This window comes from Ranitomeya variabilis, chromosome 2 (genome assembly GCF_051348905.1).
Source record: "Ranitomeya variabilis isolate aRanVar5 chromosome 2, aRanVar5.hap1, whole genome shotgun sequence".
Taxonomy (NCBI): Eukaryota; Metazoa; Chordata; class Amphibia; order Anura; family Dendrobatidae; genus Ranitomeya; species Ranitomeya variabilis.
This window is the reverse complement of record NC_135233.1, coordinates 236,973,966-236,990,872: the sequence shown is the minus strand read 5'-3', so window position 1 is coordinate 236,990,872 and position 16,907 is coordinate 236,973,966. Positions and strand designations below refer to the sequence as shown.

The window sequence follows — 16,907 nt, the reverse complement described above, 5'->3', positions numbered from 1 at the left end:
CCAACACGTCCGACTATCAACCACATTCGGATCCTTCAGACGGAACCTGAAAACTCATCTCTTCAGGAAAGCCTACAGCCTGCACTGACCCCGCTGCCTCCTCATCACTACCGAAGCTACCGCCTCACCAACACCGGAGCTCCTGCAACCCCCAACCTACTGTCTCCTTCCCCATAATCCTGCAGAATGTAAGCCCGCAAGGGCAGGGTCCTCTCTCCTCTGTATCAGTCTGTCATTGTTAGTTTGCTTACTGTAAGTGATATCTGTAATTTGTATGTAAACCCTTCTCATGTACAGCACCATGGAATCAATGGTGCTATATAAATAAACAATAATAATAATAATAATAATGTAGATACGGGGCATGATTGGAGACACGGGACAGAATGAAAGACATGGGGGCAGGATTGGATCATCGGGCAGGATGGATACGATGGAGACAGATGGGGCAGGATGGGGAGATCATATGGGGTAGAATGGATACTCATGAGGGCAGGATGCGAGAACATATGGCTGGAGCCAGGAATGAGATAAACGGGGCCAGGATGGGGAATATTATTACCATAGGGGCTAATTAAGGGATATTATTACTGCAGTGATGTATTTATTTTATTTTTTGAGTATACTGTTTTAAATGGGGGGGGGGGCGGTCCTGTTACTGTGCAGAGTGACACTATATCGCCTTTTTTTCTTCATGTGGTGTAATGTAGAAGTTGTGACAAATTAAATAATGTGTTCTGCAAACAGAGCTCGAGATAACTGTGTTATTTCCTGCAGAGACAAGTCCTGGCTGGAAGAAATGATGGCGGTCTGTGCTGGATGAAAGATGAAGGACTTCACCTAGAGACGTCACTGGTGAGTCAGTGTTAACTATACACTGACACTATACACTGTATACTATATACAGAGGTCCTGTGTATAATGTCACCAGTGATCGCTGTATAACCTCTACACAGACACTGCATACTAAGTACACATCTCCTGTGAATACTGGCACTTATGGTGATAGTATTGTGTTTGTTTTTTTTATTACTAATCAGTATTGTAGTATTCAGTCACTATGTGGTGGTAATATGTGGTCTGGAAATGGTGTTGTGGTATTTGTCCCTTGAATGTGCTATTTGGTCACCAAGTGGTGGTAATATGTGGTCTTGACATGGTGCGGTGGTATTTGTTCCTTGTATGTGATATTATTCGATCACTGTGGTTGTAATATGTGGTCTGGTCATGGTGCGGTGGTATTTGTTCCTTGTATGTGATATTGGTCATTTTAAAAATTGAAAAATAAATCATAATATACCTAAATTGTATTGCATATTTTAACAAATATTTAATAGGTTACAGTAGAGTAGGGCCCGGCCAAAAGTGTCTACCGTGTTATGGTGGCGGCTTACAAAATCTTTGTAACATGACACACATTACCCCGTCGCATGACCCCGTCGCATGACCCCGTCACATGACCGGGGGGGCCCATAGTGTCTGAACAGCCCGGAGCCCTGGCTACCCTTAATCCACCCCTGATTGTATATCATGAAAGCAGGGCAGAAGATACAGCATGCTTAATGAAATAATCAACCGAAGAGACCAGTGACATACTAGGACACAATCCTACAAACGGATATTAGTGCACTCAGGGGTTATATCCCTCATAATATCTATTTATATATCAAAGCAGCAAATAAAGGATACAGCATGTTTAATAGATCAATCACCAAAAGAGACCAGTGACATACTTATAAACTCACTGTACTTTTTAAGGTCCCCTCCTGGTAGTATGCAAATAGGATGTTTTGACGGCCATTTGTCTTTTCATCTCTGGACATCGGCTCATCCATCTGCCTCCTGATGAACTGGAAAACGCGTTCTGATGAACTGGAAGGGAAATGCGTTGAGGCATTTATATACCATCCGGATTTCAGATAAGATCCCACTACAATTGTTTACTGTTTTGGGGAGAGTGCAATAAGGGAATTGGTGCAATCTTTTTGCGGCTCCATTTATGAGCATACTACCAGGAGGGGACCTTAAAAAGTACAGTGAGTTTATAAGTATGTCACTGGTCTCTTTTGGTGATCGATCTATTAAGCATGCTGTATCCTTTATTTGCTGCTTTGATATATAAATAGATATTATGAGGGATATAACCCCTGAGTGCACCAATATCCGTTTGTGGGATTGTGATTCAGAGGCATGTATATACCATTCGGACTTCAGTTAGTATTCCACTACTATTGTGTATTGTATTGGGGAGAGTGCAATAGGGGAATTGGTGCAATTTAAATAGTCTTTGCCGCTTTAATGATGAGCATACTATAAGGAGGAGACCTTACAAAGGACAGTGAATTGCCCATGAGTATATCACTGGTCTCTTCGGTTTATTATTTCATTAAGCATGCTGTATCTTCTGCCCTGCTTTCATGATATACAATAGATATTATTAGGCGTATAATCCCTGAGTGCACCATTATTTGTTTGTGGGATCCTGAATCACTATTCGTCCCTATCACCCACTAAATTTATTTCCTTCACTTTTTGGTTTTTCCTTCTTGCTCTTCTATCCTTTTTCTTGCTTGAGAGCAGAGAGGGATAATTCTTAGGGAAAGTGAGGGTGAGTCGACGAGAGCGGGGGCTTCACATTGCATATTTATTTAGGGTGCCAACCTCCGCAGTCAGGTAGGGATGGTTTGATAAGGGTGAGTAGAGGGAGGACCATGTTAGGCTTTATCGTGCCACCCCCATCACTGTATCAAGTTCAGATTTATCCGGTTTTTATCGTTTTGGTTTTCTGAGTTTTTGTTTTGATTTGAGTGTTACCGTCTTTGTAGGGCTCCTGATGAAAAGCAGGTTGTTATCTAGTGTTAATCACTTCATCGGGTTCACCTTCCCCTTTTTTTCTCCCTTGTCCTTCCAATCACCGGGGCACAATTGTTATGTTGATTAAGATTTTTTACCGTCTGCACTATATACCTTTATAGGGAACAGCAGGGTGCATTTAGGGTAAGCCATCGGTGAGAGGGGGCGCCAATTTGCGTTCAAGCTAGGGTGCCAACCTCCGCTGTAAGGAAGGGTGTATTAGGGTCCGCTAGGGCCTTATAGGGATTTGTATATGTAGGAGCACCAAATCAAAAGTTTGTGCAGGCCCGGTGCCTTTAAGTGTTGTTTGTCGTTTTGTATTTAATAAAGCTTAAAAATTTTAGGTATTAGTTTATGTGAGCTTGAGTCAAATGAACTGGCCAAGGAGTTCAGAGACAGAATTGTGGCAAAGCACAGATCTGGCCAAGGTTACAACAGAATTTCTGAAGTAATCAAAGTTACCTAAGAGGACAGTGGCCTCCATAATCCTTAAATGGAAGAAGTTTAGGACAACCAGAAGTCTTCCTAGACCTGGCCGTCCAGCCAAACTGAGCAATCGTGGGAGAAGCGCCTTGGTGAGAGGTAAAGAAGAACCCAAAGATCAGATATGCAGTAGGGAGATGGGAGAAAGTTCCACAAAGTCAACTATCACTGCAGCCCTCCGCCAGTCGGGCCTTTATGGCGCAGTGGCCTGACAGAATCCTCTCCTCAGTGACAGACATATGAAAGTCCGCCTAGAGTTTGCTAAAAAACCACATGAAGGACTCCCAGACTATGAAAAATAAGATTCTCTGGTCTGATGAGACGGAGATAGAACTTTTTGGTGATAATTCTAAGCGGTATGTGTGGAGAAAACCAGGCACTGCTCATCACTTGCCCAATACAATCCCAACAGTGAAACATGGTGGTGGCAGCATCATGCTATGGGGGGTTTTTCAGCTGCAGGGACAGGATGACTGGTTGTAATTGAAGAAAACATGAATGCGGCCAAGTACAGAGATATCCTGGATGAAAACCTCTTCCAGAGTGCTCTGGACCTCAGACTTGGCCGAAGGTTCACCTTTCAACAAGACAGCCTTTTTGGAAGTGCATTTGAACAGCAAGGTGGATTGCTGTTGAGGGGAAATAGAGAGGAAAAAAAAAAAATCTATAAATCTTCAGTATAGCGAGTGTGAGCGAGCTGAGTGTGACCTGAGCGTAAGTGTGAACGGCGGTAAGTGTGACTTGTGATTCAGTGACTTTGGAATCAGGGAGTTTTCAAGGGAGGAATTGCTGTCTGTTTTTTATTAATACTTTGTATTTATTTTTTATTTAACGTTTCTGTGTGGTGCAATCCCCATTAGGAAATGTGCTCCACTATTGTTAATGCCATCCAGTGCACATCTTGCCACATGTATGCAATCCTTGATCAGCCGGTCGAGGGTGCATACTGCTGTGCGAGATGTGAGCACGTTGAGCATTTGGAAGCCCAGATTCTGGATCTAAATGTGCAGCTGGCAACACTGAGATCCATTGACAACATGGAAAGGAGTCTTATGCTCTCTGAGCAGACGCTCAATGGGATAGATGAGGGGGGGGATGGTAGGACGGAGCTGCAGGACAGTGAAGTAGCAAGCTGGGTGACATTTAGGAAGCGGGGTAGAGGGAAGAGTGCCTGGGAGGCTAGTCCTGATCTGGCACACCCTAACAAGTTTGCTAAGTTGGCGGATGAGGGGGATGCCAGTACAGGGGTAGCACTGCTGCAGCCAGGAATGTCCTCTGAAAGCCGGAGGAGTGACTGCTCCAGTAAGGAGGGAAATAGGAGAGCAGGGCAGGCCAGGCCAGACAGGTACTGGTAGTGGGGGACTCAATTATTAGGGGAACAGATAGGGCAATCTGTCACAAAGACAGGGATCGTCGAACGGTGTGCTGCCTACCTGGCGCTCGAGTCCGACTCATCGCTGATCGGGTGGACAGATTACTGGGAGGGGCTGGTGAGAACCCAGCGGTCATGGTGCACATTGGCACAAATGACAGAGTTAGAGGTAGGTGGAAGGTCCTTAAAGATGATTTCAGGGAATTAGGCTGCAAGCTGAAAGCAAGGACCTCCAACGTGGTATTTTCCAAAATACTGCCTGTACCACGTGCCACGCCAGAGAGGCAACGGGAGATTAGGGAGGTTAATAAGTGGCTCAAGAATTGGTGTAGGAAGGAGGGGTTTGGGTTCCTGCAGAACTGGGCTGACTTCTCAGTTGGCTACAGGCTCTACGCTAGGGACGGGCTGCATCTCAATGGGGAAGGTGCAGCTGTGCTGGGGGAGAAAATGTCTAGAAGGTTGGAGGAGTGTTTAAACTAGGGATTGGGGGGAGGGTATTCAATTTATAGGAGGGGAAGATAGTGCAGAGACCTGGGCACAAATAAGGAAGTTGGGGGTGGCGGTGGCATAGGAGGTGGGGTTAGAACAGTTAATAATTTAAGAAAGAATAGAGGTACAGAGAGGAACATCAAGTGCATGTATACTAATGCCAGAAGCCTCGCCAACAAAATGGACGAATTAGAACTAATGTTGTTGGAGCATAATTATGACATGGTGGGGATATCTGAAACATGGCTGGATGAGAGCCATGACTGGGCTGTTAACTTGCAGGGCTATAGCCTGTTCAGAAATGACCGTACAGATAAGCGAGGGGGTGGGGTGTGTCTATATGTAAAATCGTCCTTAAAACCCATCCTGCGTGATAATATAGGTGAATTTAATGAAAATGTAGAGTCCCTGTGGGTGGAGATAAGGGGAGGGGGAAAAAATAATAAATTACTGATAGGGGTTTGTTATAAATCTCCAAAAATAATGGAAGCAATGGAGAATATCCTCGTAAAGCAAATAGATGAAGCTGCGACTCAAGGAGAAGTCATTATTATGGGGGACTTCAACTACCCTGAAATAGATTGGGGAACAGAAACCTGCAGTTCCAGCAAAGGTAATCGGTTTTTGACAACTATGAGAGACAATTACCTTTTACAACTGGTTCAGGGGGGCACTGCTAGACCTAATATTAACCAACAGGCCAGACCGCATAGCAAATATAAGGGTTGGGGGTCACTTGGGGAATAGTGATCACAAAACAATAAGTTTTCGTGTATCCTTTAATAAGATGTGTAGTAGAGTGGTGACAAGGACACTAAACTTCAGGAGGGCAAATTTCCAACGGATGAGAGAGGATCTTGGTGCAATTAAATGGGACGATATCCTGAGACATAAAAATACACAAAGAAAATGGGAGACGTTTATTAGCATCCTGGATAGGACCTGTGCACAGTATATACCGTATGGGAATAAACATATTAGAAATAGGAGGAAACCAATATGGCTAAATAGAGCTGTAAGGGGCGCAATAAGTGACAAAAAAGAATGCATTTAGAGAATTAAAGGAAGTAGGTAGTGATTCTGTAAAAAGCAAATCAAGGCAGCAAAGATTGAGACAGAGAGACTCATTGCCAGAGAGAGTAAAAATAATCCCAAAATATTCTTTAACTACATAAATAATAAGAAATTAAAAAATGATAGTGTTGGCCCCCTTAAAAATAGTCTGGGTGCAATGGTGGATGAGGATGAGGAAAAAGCCAATATGCTAAATGACTTTTTTTCATCAGTATTTACAAAAGAAAATCCCATGGCAGCCAATATGATCAGTGATAAAAATTCCCAATTAAATGTCACCTGCTTAACCCAGCAGGAAGTACGCCGGCGTCTAAAAATCACTAAAATTGACAAATCTCCAGGCCCGGATGAGATACACCCTCGAGTACTGCAGGAATTAAGTACAGTCATTGATAGACCATTATTTTTAATCTCTAAATACTCCATAATAACAGGGTCTGTACCACAGGACTGGCGTATAGCAAATGTGGTGCCAATATTCAAAAAGGGGACAAAAACTGAACTCGGTAATTATAGGCCAGTAAGCTTAACCTCTACTGTGGGTAAAATCCTGGAGGGCTTTCTAAGGGATGCTATACTGGAGTATCTGAAGAGGAATAATCTCATGACCCAGTATCAGCACGGGTTTACTAGGGACCGTTCATGTCAGACTAATTTGATCAGCTTCTATGAAGAGGTAAGTTCCGGACTGGACCAAGGGAGCCCAGTGGATGTAGTGTATATGGACTTTTCAAAAGCTTTTGATACGGTGCCACACAAAAGGTTGTTACATAAAATGAGAATAATGGGGATAGGGGAAAATATGTGTAAGTGGATTGAGAGCTGGCTCAGGGATAGGAAACAAAGGGTGGTTATTAATGGAGCACACTCGGACTGGGTCGCGGTTAGCAGTGGGGTACCACAGGGGTCAGTATTGGGCCCTCTTCTTTTTAACATGTCTTAATGACCTTGTAGGGGGCATTCAGAGTAGAATTTCAATATTTGCAGATGACACTAAACTCTGCAGGGTAATCAATACAGGGGAGGACAATTTTATATTACAGGATGATTTATGTAAACTAGAAGCTTGGGCTGATGAATGGCAAATGAGCTTTAATTGGGATAAATGTAAGGTCATGCACTTGGGTAGAAGTAATAAGATGTATAACTATATGCTTAATTCTAAAACTCTGGGCAAAACCGTCAATGAAAAAGACCTGGGTGGATGACAAACTCATATTCAGTGGCCAGTGTCAGGCAGCTGCTACAAAGGCAAATAAAATAATGGGATTCATTAAAAGAGGCATAGATGCTCATGAGGAGAACATAATTTTACCTCTATACAAGTCACTAGTTCGACCACACTTAGAATACTGTGCACAGTTCTGGTCTCCGGTGTATAAGAAAGACATAGCTGAACTGGAGCAGGTGCAGAGAAGAGCGACCAAGGTTATTCGAGGACTGGGGGTCTGCAATACCACGATAGGTTATTACACTTGGGGCTATTTAGTTTGGAAAAACGAAGGCTAAGGGGTGATCTTATGTTAATGTATAAATATATGAGGGGACAGTACAAAGACCTGAGACAGGGACAAGGGGGCATCCTCTACGTCTGGAGGAAAGAAGGTTTAAGCATAATAACAGACGCGGATTCTTTACTGTAAGAGCAGTGAGACTATGGAACTCTCTGCCGTATGATGTTGTAATGAGTGATTCTTTACTTAAATTTAAGAGGGGATTGGATACCTTTCTGGAAAAGTATAATGTTACAGGGTATATACACTAGATTCCTTGATAGGGCGTTGATCCAGGGAACTAGTCTGATTGCCGTATGTGGAGTCGGGAAGGAATTTTTTTCCCCAAGGTGGAGCTTACTCTTTGCCACATGTTTTTTTTTTGCCTTCCTCTGGATCAACATGTTAGGGCATGTTAGGTTAGGCTATGGGTTGAACTAGATGGACTTAAAGTCTTCCTTCAACCTTAATAACTATGTAACTATGTAACAATGACCCTAAGCACACAGCTAAAATAACAAATGAGTAACTTCAGGACCATTCTTGACTGGCCCAGCCAGAGCCCTGACCTAAACCCAATTGAGCATCTCTGGAGAGACCTGAAAATGGCTGTCCACCAACGTTCACCATCCAACCTGACGGAACTGGAGAGGATCTGCAAGGAAGAATGGCAGAGGATCCCCTAATCCAGGTGTGAAAAACTTGTTGCATCATTCCCAAGAAGACTCATGGCTGTACTAGCTCAAAGGGGGCTTCTACTCAATACTGAGCAAAGGGTCTGAATACTTATGACCATGCGATATTTCTGTTTTTCTTTTCTAATGCATTTGCAAAAATTATTACATTTCTGGTTTTTTACAGTCAAGATGGGGTGCAGAGTGTACATTAATGAGAAACAATGAACTTTTTTGAATTTACCAAATGGCTGCAATGAAACAAAGAGTGAAACATTTAAAGGGGTCTGAATACTTTCCGTACTCACTGTAGATTATGTGAGGGATGGGATTGTATATGGTGCAGATAGTGGAGTAAATGTTGTACATTGCTACGGAATCACAGGGAACCTTTCCTGCCCTAGCTGACTCGGTCTGACATTGAATGCTGCAATGCATTCAGATCAATGTCCGGCCAGGTGATATATGGATGGATGTACTACATGTACAGATCACAGAAATCCTCCTGAGCTGTTTACCTGTATGAAGCTCGCATTAATGTAATCAGATCCAGCGTCCTCTGCAAGTAATGTGACGGGAACACGCGTCTGATCATCTAAAACAGCAGAAATATCAAATTACTAGCTGTTTCCAGCCAGCTAACGCTCGGCATACTCATTGCTATCTAATTAAGACTGCTGGTGATTATGCAATTAAATGTACTATAACCTTAGCTGAAGTGCTTGAATTACATAGGAAGTGCTGCGTGTGGCAATGTGTGGGGACGGAGCCTCGTGTGGTAATGTGGGGGGACGGAGCCTCGTGTGGTAATGTGGGGGGACGGAGCCTCGTGTGGTAATGTAGGGGGACGGAGCCTCGTGTGGTAATGTGTGGGGACAGCCTCGTGTGGTATTGTGTAGGGGGGGCGGAGCCTCGTGTGGTAATGTGTGGGGATGGAGCCTCGTATAGTAATGTGTGGGGAAGGAGCCTCGTATGGTAATGTGTGGGGATGGAGCCTCCTATGGTAATGTGGGTGGACGGAGCCTCGTGTGGTAATGGGGGGGAATGGAGCCTCGTGTGGTAATATGTGAGGACGGAGCCTCGTGTGGTAATGTGTTAGGACGGAGCCTCGTGTGGTAATGTGTGGGGACGGAGCCTCGTGTGGTAATGTGGGGGGACGGAGCCTCTTGTGGTAATATAGGGGGACGGAGCCTCGTGTGGTAATGTGTGGGGACAGCCTCGTGTGGTAAGGCGTGGGGGCGGAGCCTCGTGTGGTAATGTGTGGGGACGGAGCCTCATGTGGTAATGTGGGGGACGGAGCCTCGTGTGGTAATGTGTGGGGACGGAGCCTCGTGTGGTAATGTGGGTGGACGGAGCCTCGTGTGGTAATGTGGGGGAACGGAGCCTCGTGTGGTAATATGTGAGGACGGAGCCTCGTGTGGTAATGTGTTAGGACGGAGCCTCGTGTGGTAATGTGTGGGGACGGAGTCTCGTGTGGTAATGTGGGGGGACGGAGCCTATTGTGGCAATGTAGGGGGACGGAGCCTCGTGTGGTAATGTGTGGGGATGGAACCTCGTGTGGTAATGTGGTGGGGGGGGCGGTATTGTGTGTGGTGATGTGGTGGGGGGGCGGGATTGTGTTTGGTAATGTCGTAGGGGGGGCGGTATTGTGTGTGGTGATGTTTTGTGTGTAGCAATGTCGTGGGGGGGCGGGATTATGTTTGGTGATGTGGGGGGCGGGATTATGTGTGGTAATGTGTGGGGGGCGGGATAATGTGTGGTGATGTGGTGTGGGGATGGGATTATCTGTAGTAATGTGGTGGGGGCGGGATTATGTGTGGTGATGTGGTGGAGGGGCGGGATAATGTGTGGTGATGTGGTGGGGGGCGAGATTATGTGTGGTAATGTGGGGGGGATTATCTGTGGTAATGTGGGGGGCGGGATTATCTGTGGTAATGTGGTGGGGGCGGGATTATCTGTGGTAATGTGGTGGGGGCGGGATTATGTGTGGTGGAGGGGTGGGATTATGTGTGGTAATGTGGTGTGGGGGCGGGATTATGTGTGGTAATGTCGTGGGGGGGCAGGATTATGTGTGGTGATGTGATAGGGGTGGGCTTATGTGTGGTAATGTGGTGGGGGGCGGGATTATGTGTGGTAATGTGGTGGGGGGGCCAGATTGTGTTTGGTGATGTGGTGCAGATTGTGTGTGGTAATGTGGGGGGCGGGATTGTGTGTGGTAATGTGGGGGGCGGGATTGTGTGTGGTAATGTGGTGGGGGCGGGATTATGTGTGGTGATGTGGTGGGGGTGGAGCTACTTGCAGGGGCGGGATTAGCTAGTGTGATGTGGTGGGGGGGCGGGATTATGTGTGGTGATGTGGTGGGGGTGGGATTGTGTGTGGTAATGGGGTGGGGGGCGGGATTATGTGTGGTGATGTGGTGGGCGGGCGGAATTATGTGTGGTAATGTGGTGGGGGGCGGGATTTGTGTGGTAATGTGTGGGGATGGAGCCTCGTATAGTAATGTGTGGGGAAGGAGCCTCGTATGGTAATGTGTGGGGATGGAGCCTCGTATGGTAATGTGGGTGGACGGAGCCTCGTGTGGTAATGGGGGGGAATGGAGCCTCGTGTGGTAATATGTGAGGACGGAGCCTCGTGTGGTAATGTGTTAGGACGGAGCCTCGTGTGGTAATGTGTGGGGACGGAGCCTCGTGTGGTAATGTGGGGGGACGGAGCCTCTTGTGGTAATATAGGGGGACGGAGCCTCATGTGGTAATGTGTGGGGACAGCCTCGTGTGGTAAGGCGTGGGGGCGGAGCCTCGTGTGGTAATGTGTGGGGACGGAGCCTCATGTGGTAATGTGGGGGACGGAGCCTCGTGTGGTAATGTGTGGGGACGGAGCCTCGTGTGGTAATGTGGGTGGACGGAGCCTCGTGTGGTAATGTGGGGGAACGGAGCCTCGTGTGGTAATATGTGAGGACGGAGCCTCGTGTGGTAATGTGTTAGGACGGAGCCTCGTGTGGTAATGTGTGGGGACGGAGTCTCGTGTGGTAATGTGGGGGGACGGAGCCTATTGTGGCAATGTAGGGGGACGGAGCCTCGTGTGGTAATGTGGGGGGACGGAGCCTCGTGTGGTAATGTGGGGGGACGGAGCCTCGTGTGGTAATGTAGGGGGACGGAGCCTCGTGTGGTAATGTGTGGGGACAGCCTCGTGTGGTATTGTGTGGGGGGGGCGGAGCCTCGTGTGGTAATGTGTGGGGATGGAGCCTCGTATAGTAATGTGTGGGGAAGGAGCCTCGTATGGTAATGTGTGGGGATGGAGCCTCGTATGGTAATGTGGGTGGACGGAGCCTCGTGTGGTAATATGTGAGGACGGAGCCTCGTGTGGTAATGTGTTAGGACGGAGCCTCGTGTGGTAATGTGTGGGGACGGAGCCTCGTGTGGTAATGTGGGGGGACGGAGCCTCTTGTGGTAATATAGGGGGACGGAGCCTCGTGTGGTAATGTGTGGGGACAGCCTCGTGTGGTAAGGCGTGGGGGCGGAGCCTCGTGTGGTAATGTGTGGGGACGGAGCCTCATGTGGTAATGTGGGGGACGGAGCCTCGTGTGGTAATGTGTGGGGACGGAGCCTCGTGTGGTAATGTGGGTGGACGGAGCCTCGTGTGGTAATGTGGGGGAACGGAGCCTCGTGTGGTAATATGTGAGGACGGAGCCTCGTGTGGTAATGTGTTAGGACGGAGCCTCGTGTGGTAATGTGTTAGGACGGAGCCTCGTGTGGTAATGTGTGGGGACGGAGTCTCGTGTGGTAATGTGGGGGGACGGAGCCTATTGTGGCAATGTAGGGGGACGGAGCCTCGTGTGGTAATGTGTGGGGATGGAACCTCGTGTGGTAATGTGGTGGGGGGGCGGTATTGTGTGTGGTGATGTGGTGGGGGGGCGGGATTGTGTTTGGTAATGTCGTGGGGGGGGCGGTATTGTGTGTGGTGATGTTTTGTGTGTAGTAATGTCGTGGGGGGGCGGGATTATGTTTGGTGATGTGGGGGGCGGGATTATGTGTGGTAATGTGTGGGGGGCGGGATAATGTGTGGTGATGTGGTGTGGGGATGGGATTATCTGTGGTAATGTGGTGGGGGCGGGATTATGTGTGGTGATGTGGTGGAGGGGCGGGATAATGTGTGGTGATGTGGTGGGGGGCGAGATTATGTGTGGTAATGTGGGGGGGATTATCTGTGGTAATGTGGGGGGCGGGATTATCTGTGGTAATGTGGTGGGGGCGGGATTATCTGTGGTAATGTGGTGGGGGCGGGATTATGTGTGGTGGAGGGGTGGGAGTATGTGTGGTAATGTGGTGTGGGGGCGGGATTATGTGTGGTAATGTCGTGGGGGGGCAGGATTATGTGTGGTGATGTGATGGGCTTATGTGTGGTAATGTGGTGGGGGGCGGGATTATGTGTGGTAATGTGGTGGGGGCGGGATTGTGTGGTAATGTGGTGGGGGGCGGGAATAACTGGTAATGTGGGGGGGTGGGATTATATGTGGTGATGTGGTGGGGGGGCGGGATTATGTGTGGTGATGTGGTGGGGGGCGGGATTAACTGTGGTGATGTGGTGGGGGGCGGGATTATGTGTGGTAATGTGGTGGGGGGGCCAGATTGTGTTTGGTGATGTGGTGCAGATTGTGTGTGGTAATGTGGGGGGCGGGATTGTGTGTGGTAATGTGGGGGGCGGGATTGTGTGTGGTAATGTGGTGGGGGCGGGATTATGTGTGGTGATGTGGTGGGGGTGGAGCTACTTGCAGGGGGCGGGATTAGCTAGTGTGATGTGGTGGGGGGGCGGGATTATGTGTGGTGATGTGGTGGGGGTGGGATTGTGTGTGGTAATGGGGTGGGGGGCGGGATTATGTGTGGTAATGGGGTGAGGGGCGGGATTATGTGTGGTGATGTGGTGGGCGGGCGGAATTATGTGTGGTAATGTGGTGGGGGGCGGGATTTGTGTGGTAATGTGGTGGTGGGGCGGGATTGTGTGTGTTGATGTGGTGGGCGGGCGGGATTATGTGTGGTGATGTGGTGGGCGGGCAGGATTATGTGTGGTAATGTGGTGGGGGCGGGATTATGTGTGGTAATGTGGTGGGGGATGGGATTATCTGTGGTAATGTGGTGGGGGGCAGGATTATGTGTGGTAATGTGGTGGGGGCGGGATTATGTGTGGTAATATGGTGGGGGCGGGATTATGTGTGGTAATGTGGTGGGGGGCAGGATTATGTGTGGTGATGTGGTGGGCGGGCAGGATTATGTGGTAATGTGGTGGGGGGCGGGATTGCGTGTGGTAATGGGTTGGGGGGCGAGATTATGTGTGGTAATGTGGTAGGGGGCGGGATTGTGTGTGGTAATGTGGTTGGGGCGGGACTGTGTGTGGTAATGGAGTGGGGGACGGGATTCTGTGTGGTGATGATGTGGGGGCGGAGCTACTGTGCAGGGGGCAGGATTAGCGAGTAATCACGATGCCTCTTATATATATAGATGCACTCAACCGGGATTCCCCATCCTGTGACAGCAGAAATATCGGATTATGAACTCAACCAGGGGTCCCCAGCCTGTGACAGCAGAAATATCGAATTACACACTCAATCGGGGGTCCCCAGCCTGTGACAGCAGAAATATCAGATTATGAACACAACCAGAGACCCCCAGATTGTGACATCAGAAATATCGAATTATGCACTCAACCGGTGGTCCTCAGCCTGTGACAGCAGAAATATCCAATTATGCACTCAATCGGAGACCCCCAGCCTGTGACAGCAAAAATATCGAATTATGCACTCAATCGGGGGTCCCCAGCCTGTGACAGCAGTAATATCGAATTATGCACTCAATCGGGGGTCCCCAGCCTCTGACAGCAGAAATATCGAATTATGCACTTAATTGGAGACCCACAACCTATGACAGCAGAAATATCAAATTATGCACTCAATCCGAAACCCCCAGACTATGACAGCAGAAATGTCGAATTATGCACTCAGTCGGGTGGTCACCAGCCTGTGACAGCAGAAATATCGAATTTTATTAACTTAATCGGAGACCCCAGCCAGTGACAGCAGAAATATCAAATTATGCACTCAACCAGAGACCCCCAGATTGTGACATCAGAAATATTGAATTATGCATTCAACCGGTGGTCTTTAGCCTGTGACAGTAGAAATATCGAATTATTAACTCACAGGACCCCAGCCTGCGGGTTCCAAACTATTGTGAATATTGGGGGTCAGGTAGTGGCACTGGTAGAGTCGGTTACCAGTGATCAGGGCAAGGCTAGTATTTTGCGCCCCCTTATCCATGAACCGTTCTCACTCCCTGAGTCCTTTCCACCTGTCCAGTATTAAACTCCAAGCACATATATTGTATTTAATTACAGTTTAACTTGGACTTCTTAGTTGTTTAATACATTTCTTTAAAACACCTCCTTTTTTTTCGAATATAATTTATGTAACTGTTTTATTCCCCTAGCCCTACGCTTAACCTTAGCCTGAACCCGAGCGAGGGTTAGAAACTGTGAAAACATAAAATCAGATGTTAGTGATGTACAGTACTCAGGGTTCAGTACGGTTGTCATTCGCTGCTCAACTTCTGCATCTCCGCCTCTGCTTGTAAAGATGGCAGCAGGTGAGATGAGTTTGTAATCTGTTTGTGTGCTCTGCATAGGCAGCTATTGGAGAGGACAAGGCTCACGTTAAAATACTTCTCTGTCTCTGCTTATACAACACCGGATGGGCATACTGCGCTGCACAAAAACATACACTGGCGTTAGGGAATGTTGGGAGTTGTAGTTTTACAACATCTCACAAGCCATAAACTATAGAACACTGTGCTAAAGTGTAGAATCATCTGTGATCCTTAACTGGAACATAGAACTTTGCATAATTCTATTCATTTGGAAATATCTCATATCGTTAGGCTGAATGGTAGAATCGTTCCTTGTCTACAGTGGAGCCTCTGACGCTGCTGCCGTTGTTTGCTGGACGTGAGTGTGTTAAAGAAAAGCCCCTAAAATAACAGATCATCCATAAGCAAAAGTCAGAAAGTGACACTGATCTTCGCAGTTTCATCAGTTGTAGGAAAAAAAACTCTTCTGCAAATTCTCGAAAGCTCAGCAGGAACCATTAAGAGAGCTGTAAAGTGGCCATATTGGTTATCTCTGTGCCGTCACCATGCTATAACCCGACACAACAGATTCAGAGATTGACATTTATTAGACGGTGACAGCTCCAAATTCAAGTGGAACTAATTATTTTGCATATAATGCAGATCTCATGAATATTAATCAGTTCACACAAGATACTTTCCCAGTGTTCCTGGCTTCCTAAACATGGCGTCCCGCAGTAGGCCCTCTGTATAATACTCACATGGCAGAATGTCCTTGTACCTGTTCTTTTTCAGGTTTTCCTGGCATCCTCCAGCCTCCGTAGAGTAGTTGCTATCTTGTCGAAAGGCTGCAGCACGACACTTGATTTCCTGAAAAAAAAAAACCAAAAGAGGTCATTTTAGCCAATTATATAAATGCATTATTTTTAGTAAAAGTGAGCGGGAGGATTCTATTCAGAACTAACAGCTTTCTCTGCTACCAGTGATGAGCGTGCTCAGGTAAGGTGTTATTCGAGCATGTTTGCGAGTTATACGAGTGTCTTCGGCGTGCTCGAATACTATGTTCTAGTCCCCGCTGCTGCATGTCTCGCAGCTGTTCAACAGGCGCAGCACATGCGGCGGTCGCCTGTTTGTTAGGAAATCCCTGCATGTGTTACAGCAGAAAAGGCAATAACCATCCAAAAATATCAAGCAATATAAGAGAAACATTGATTAATAAGGGTTAAAGCTTAATGATGACCTTTGTATGAGAAAGGGAGCAGAAACCGAATTCTGGTACTTCTGACCCCAGAGGGAAGACTTCCCTGAAGAAATCTCAAAATAAACTTTAATTCTAGAAAAAAGGTACAAAAAGGGTAGTGGGCAGAACCGTGACTAGGAAGCAAGATGCTTCTTCTCAGACTGCGTGACTCCTTGATTGACTTTGGTCACACAATCCACACATGTAAGATCCAGAGTCTTTGTAATGTGTCCTACGTGGTATTGCCTTTGTGCACATGTAGAAAAATGCAATATTGCGCAGCCTGGAAACGCAGTAGAAACACCTGCAATCTGCACAGATTTTCTAAGTCACTTTTCTTTTTTTTTTCCTTGTGATATTCATTGTTGGGTTTTTTTTTGTGCTAAATTCAACAAATCGGTGCACAAGATTCCTGAATTCTGCTATAAGAAAATCTTTATTTTTGTCTTTTAGGAGAACATGACTCTTTTTACCTTAAAAAGGTGCAAAAGGGTAAATGTCGCATAATTTGCACAAACAAATTCAGTCGTATACAAGGAGTATATTTGTGCAAACGTTGCAAATTTTTAAAGTCTCAATTAATTAATCCAACCTTAAAAATCTGGAAAACTAAAATCA

At 46.9% G+C, this 16,907-nt stretch overlaps 1 protein-coding gene across 2 annotated transcripts in view; it reads right to left on the bottom strand.

The window, feature by feature from the left end:
- PTPN18 (protein tyrosine phosphatase non-receptor type 18) overlaps window positions 1–16,907 on the bottom strand; it is a 67,681-nt gene that overhangs the window by 31,565 nt on the left and 19,209 nt on the right. For both annotated transcript variants that reach the window (XM_077284160.1, XM_077284159.1), the window contains exons 2-3: window positions 15,811–15,919; window positions 8,957–9,033 (exon numbers count right to left, since the gene is read on the bottom strand). In XM_077284160.1, the coding sequence (XP_077140275.1) occupies window positions 8,957–9,033; window positions 15,811–15,919 (186 nt within the window). The remainder of the gene's footprint in view (window positions 1–8,956; window positions 9,034–15,810; window positions 15,920–16,907) is intronic.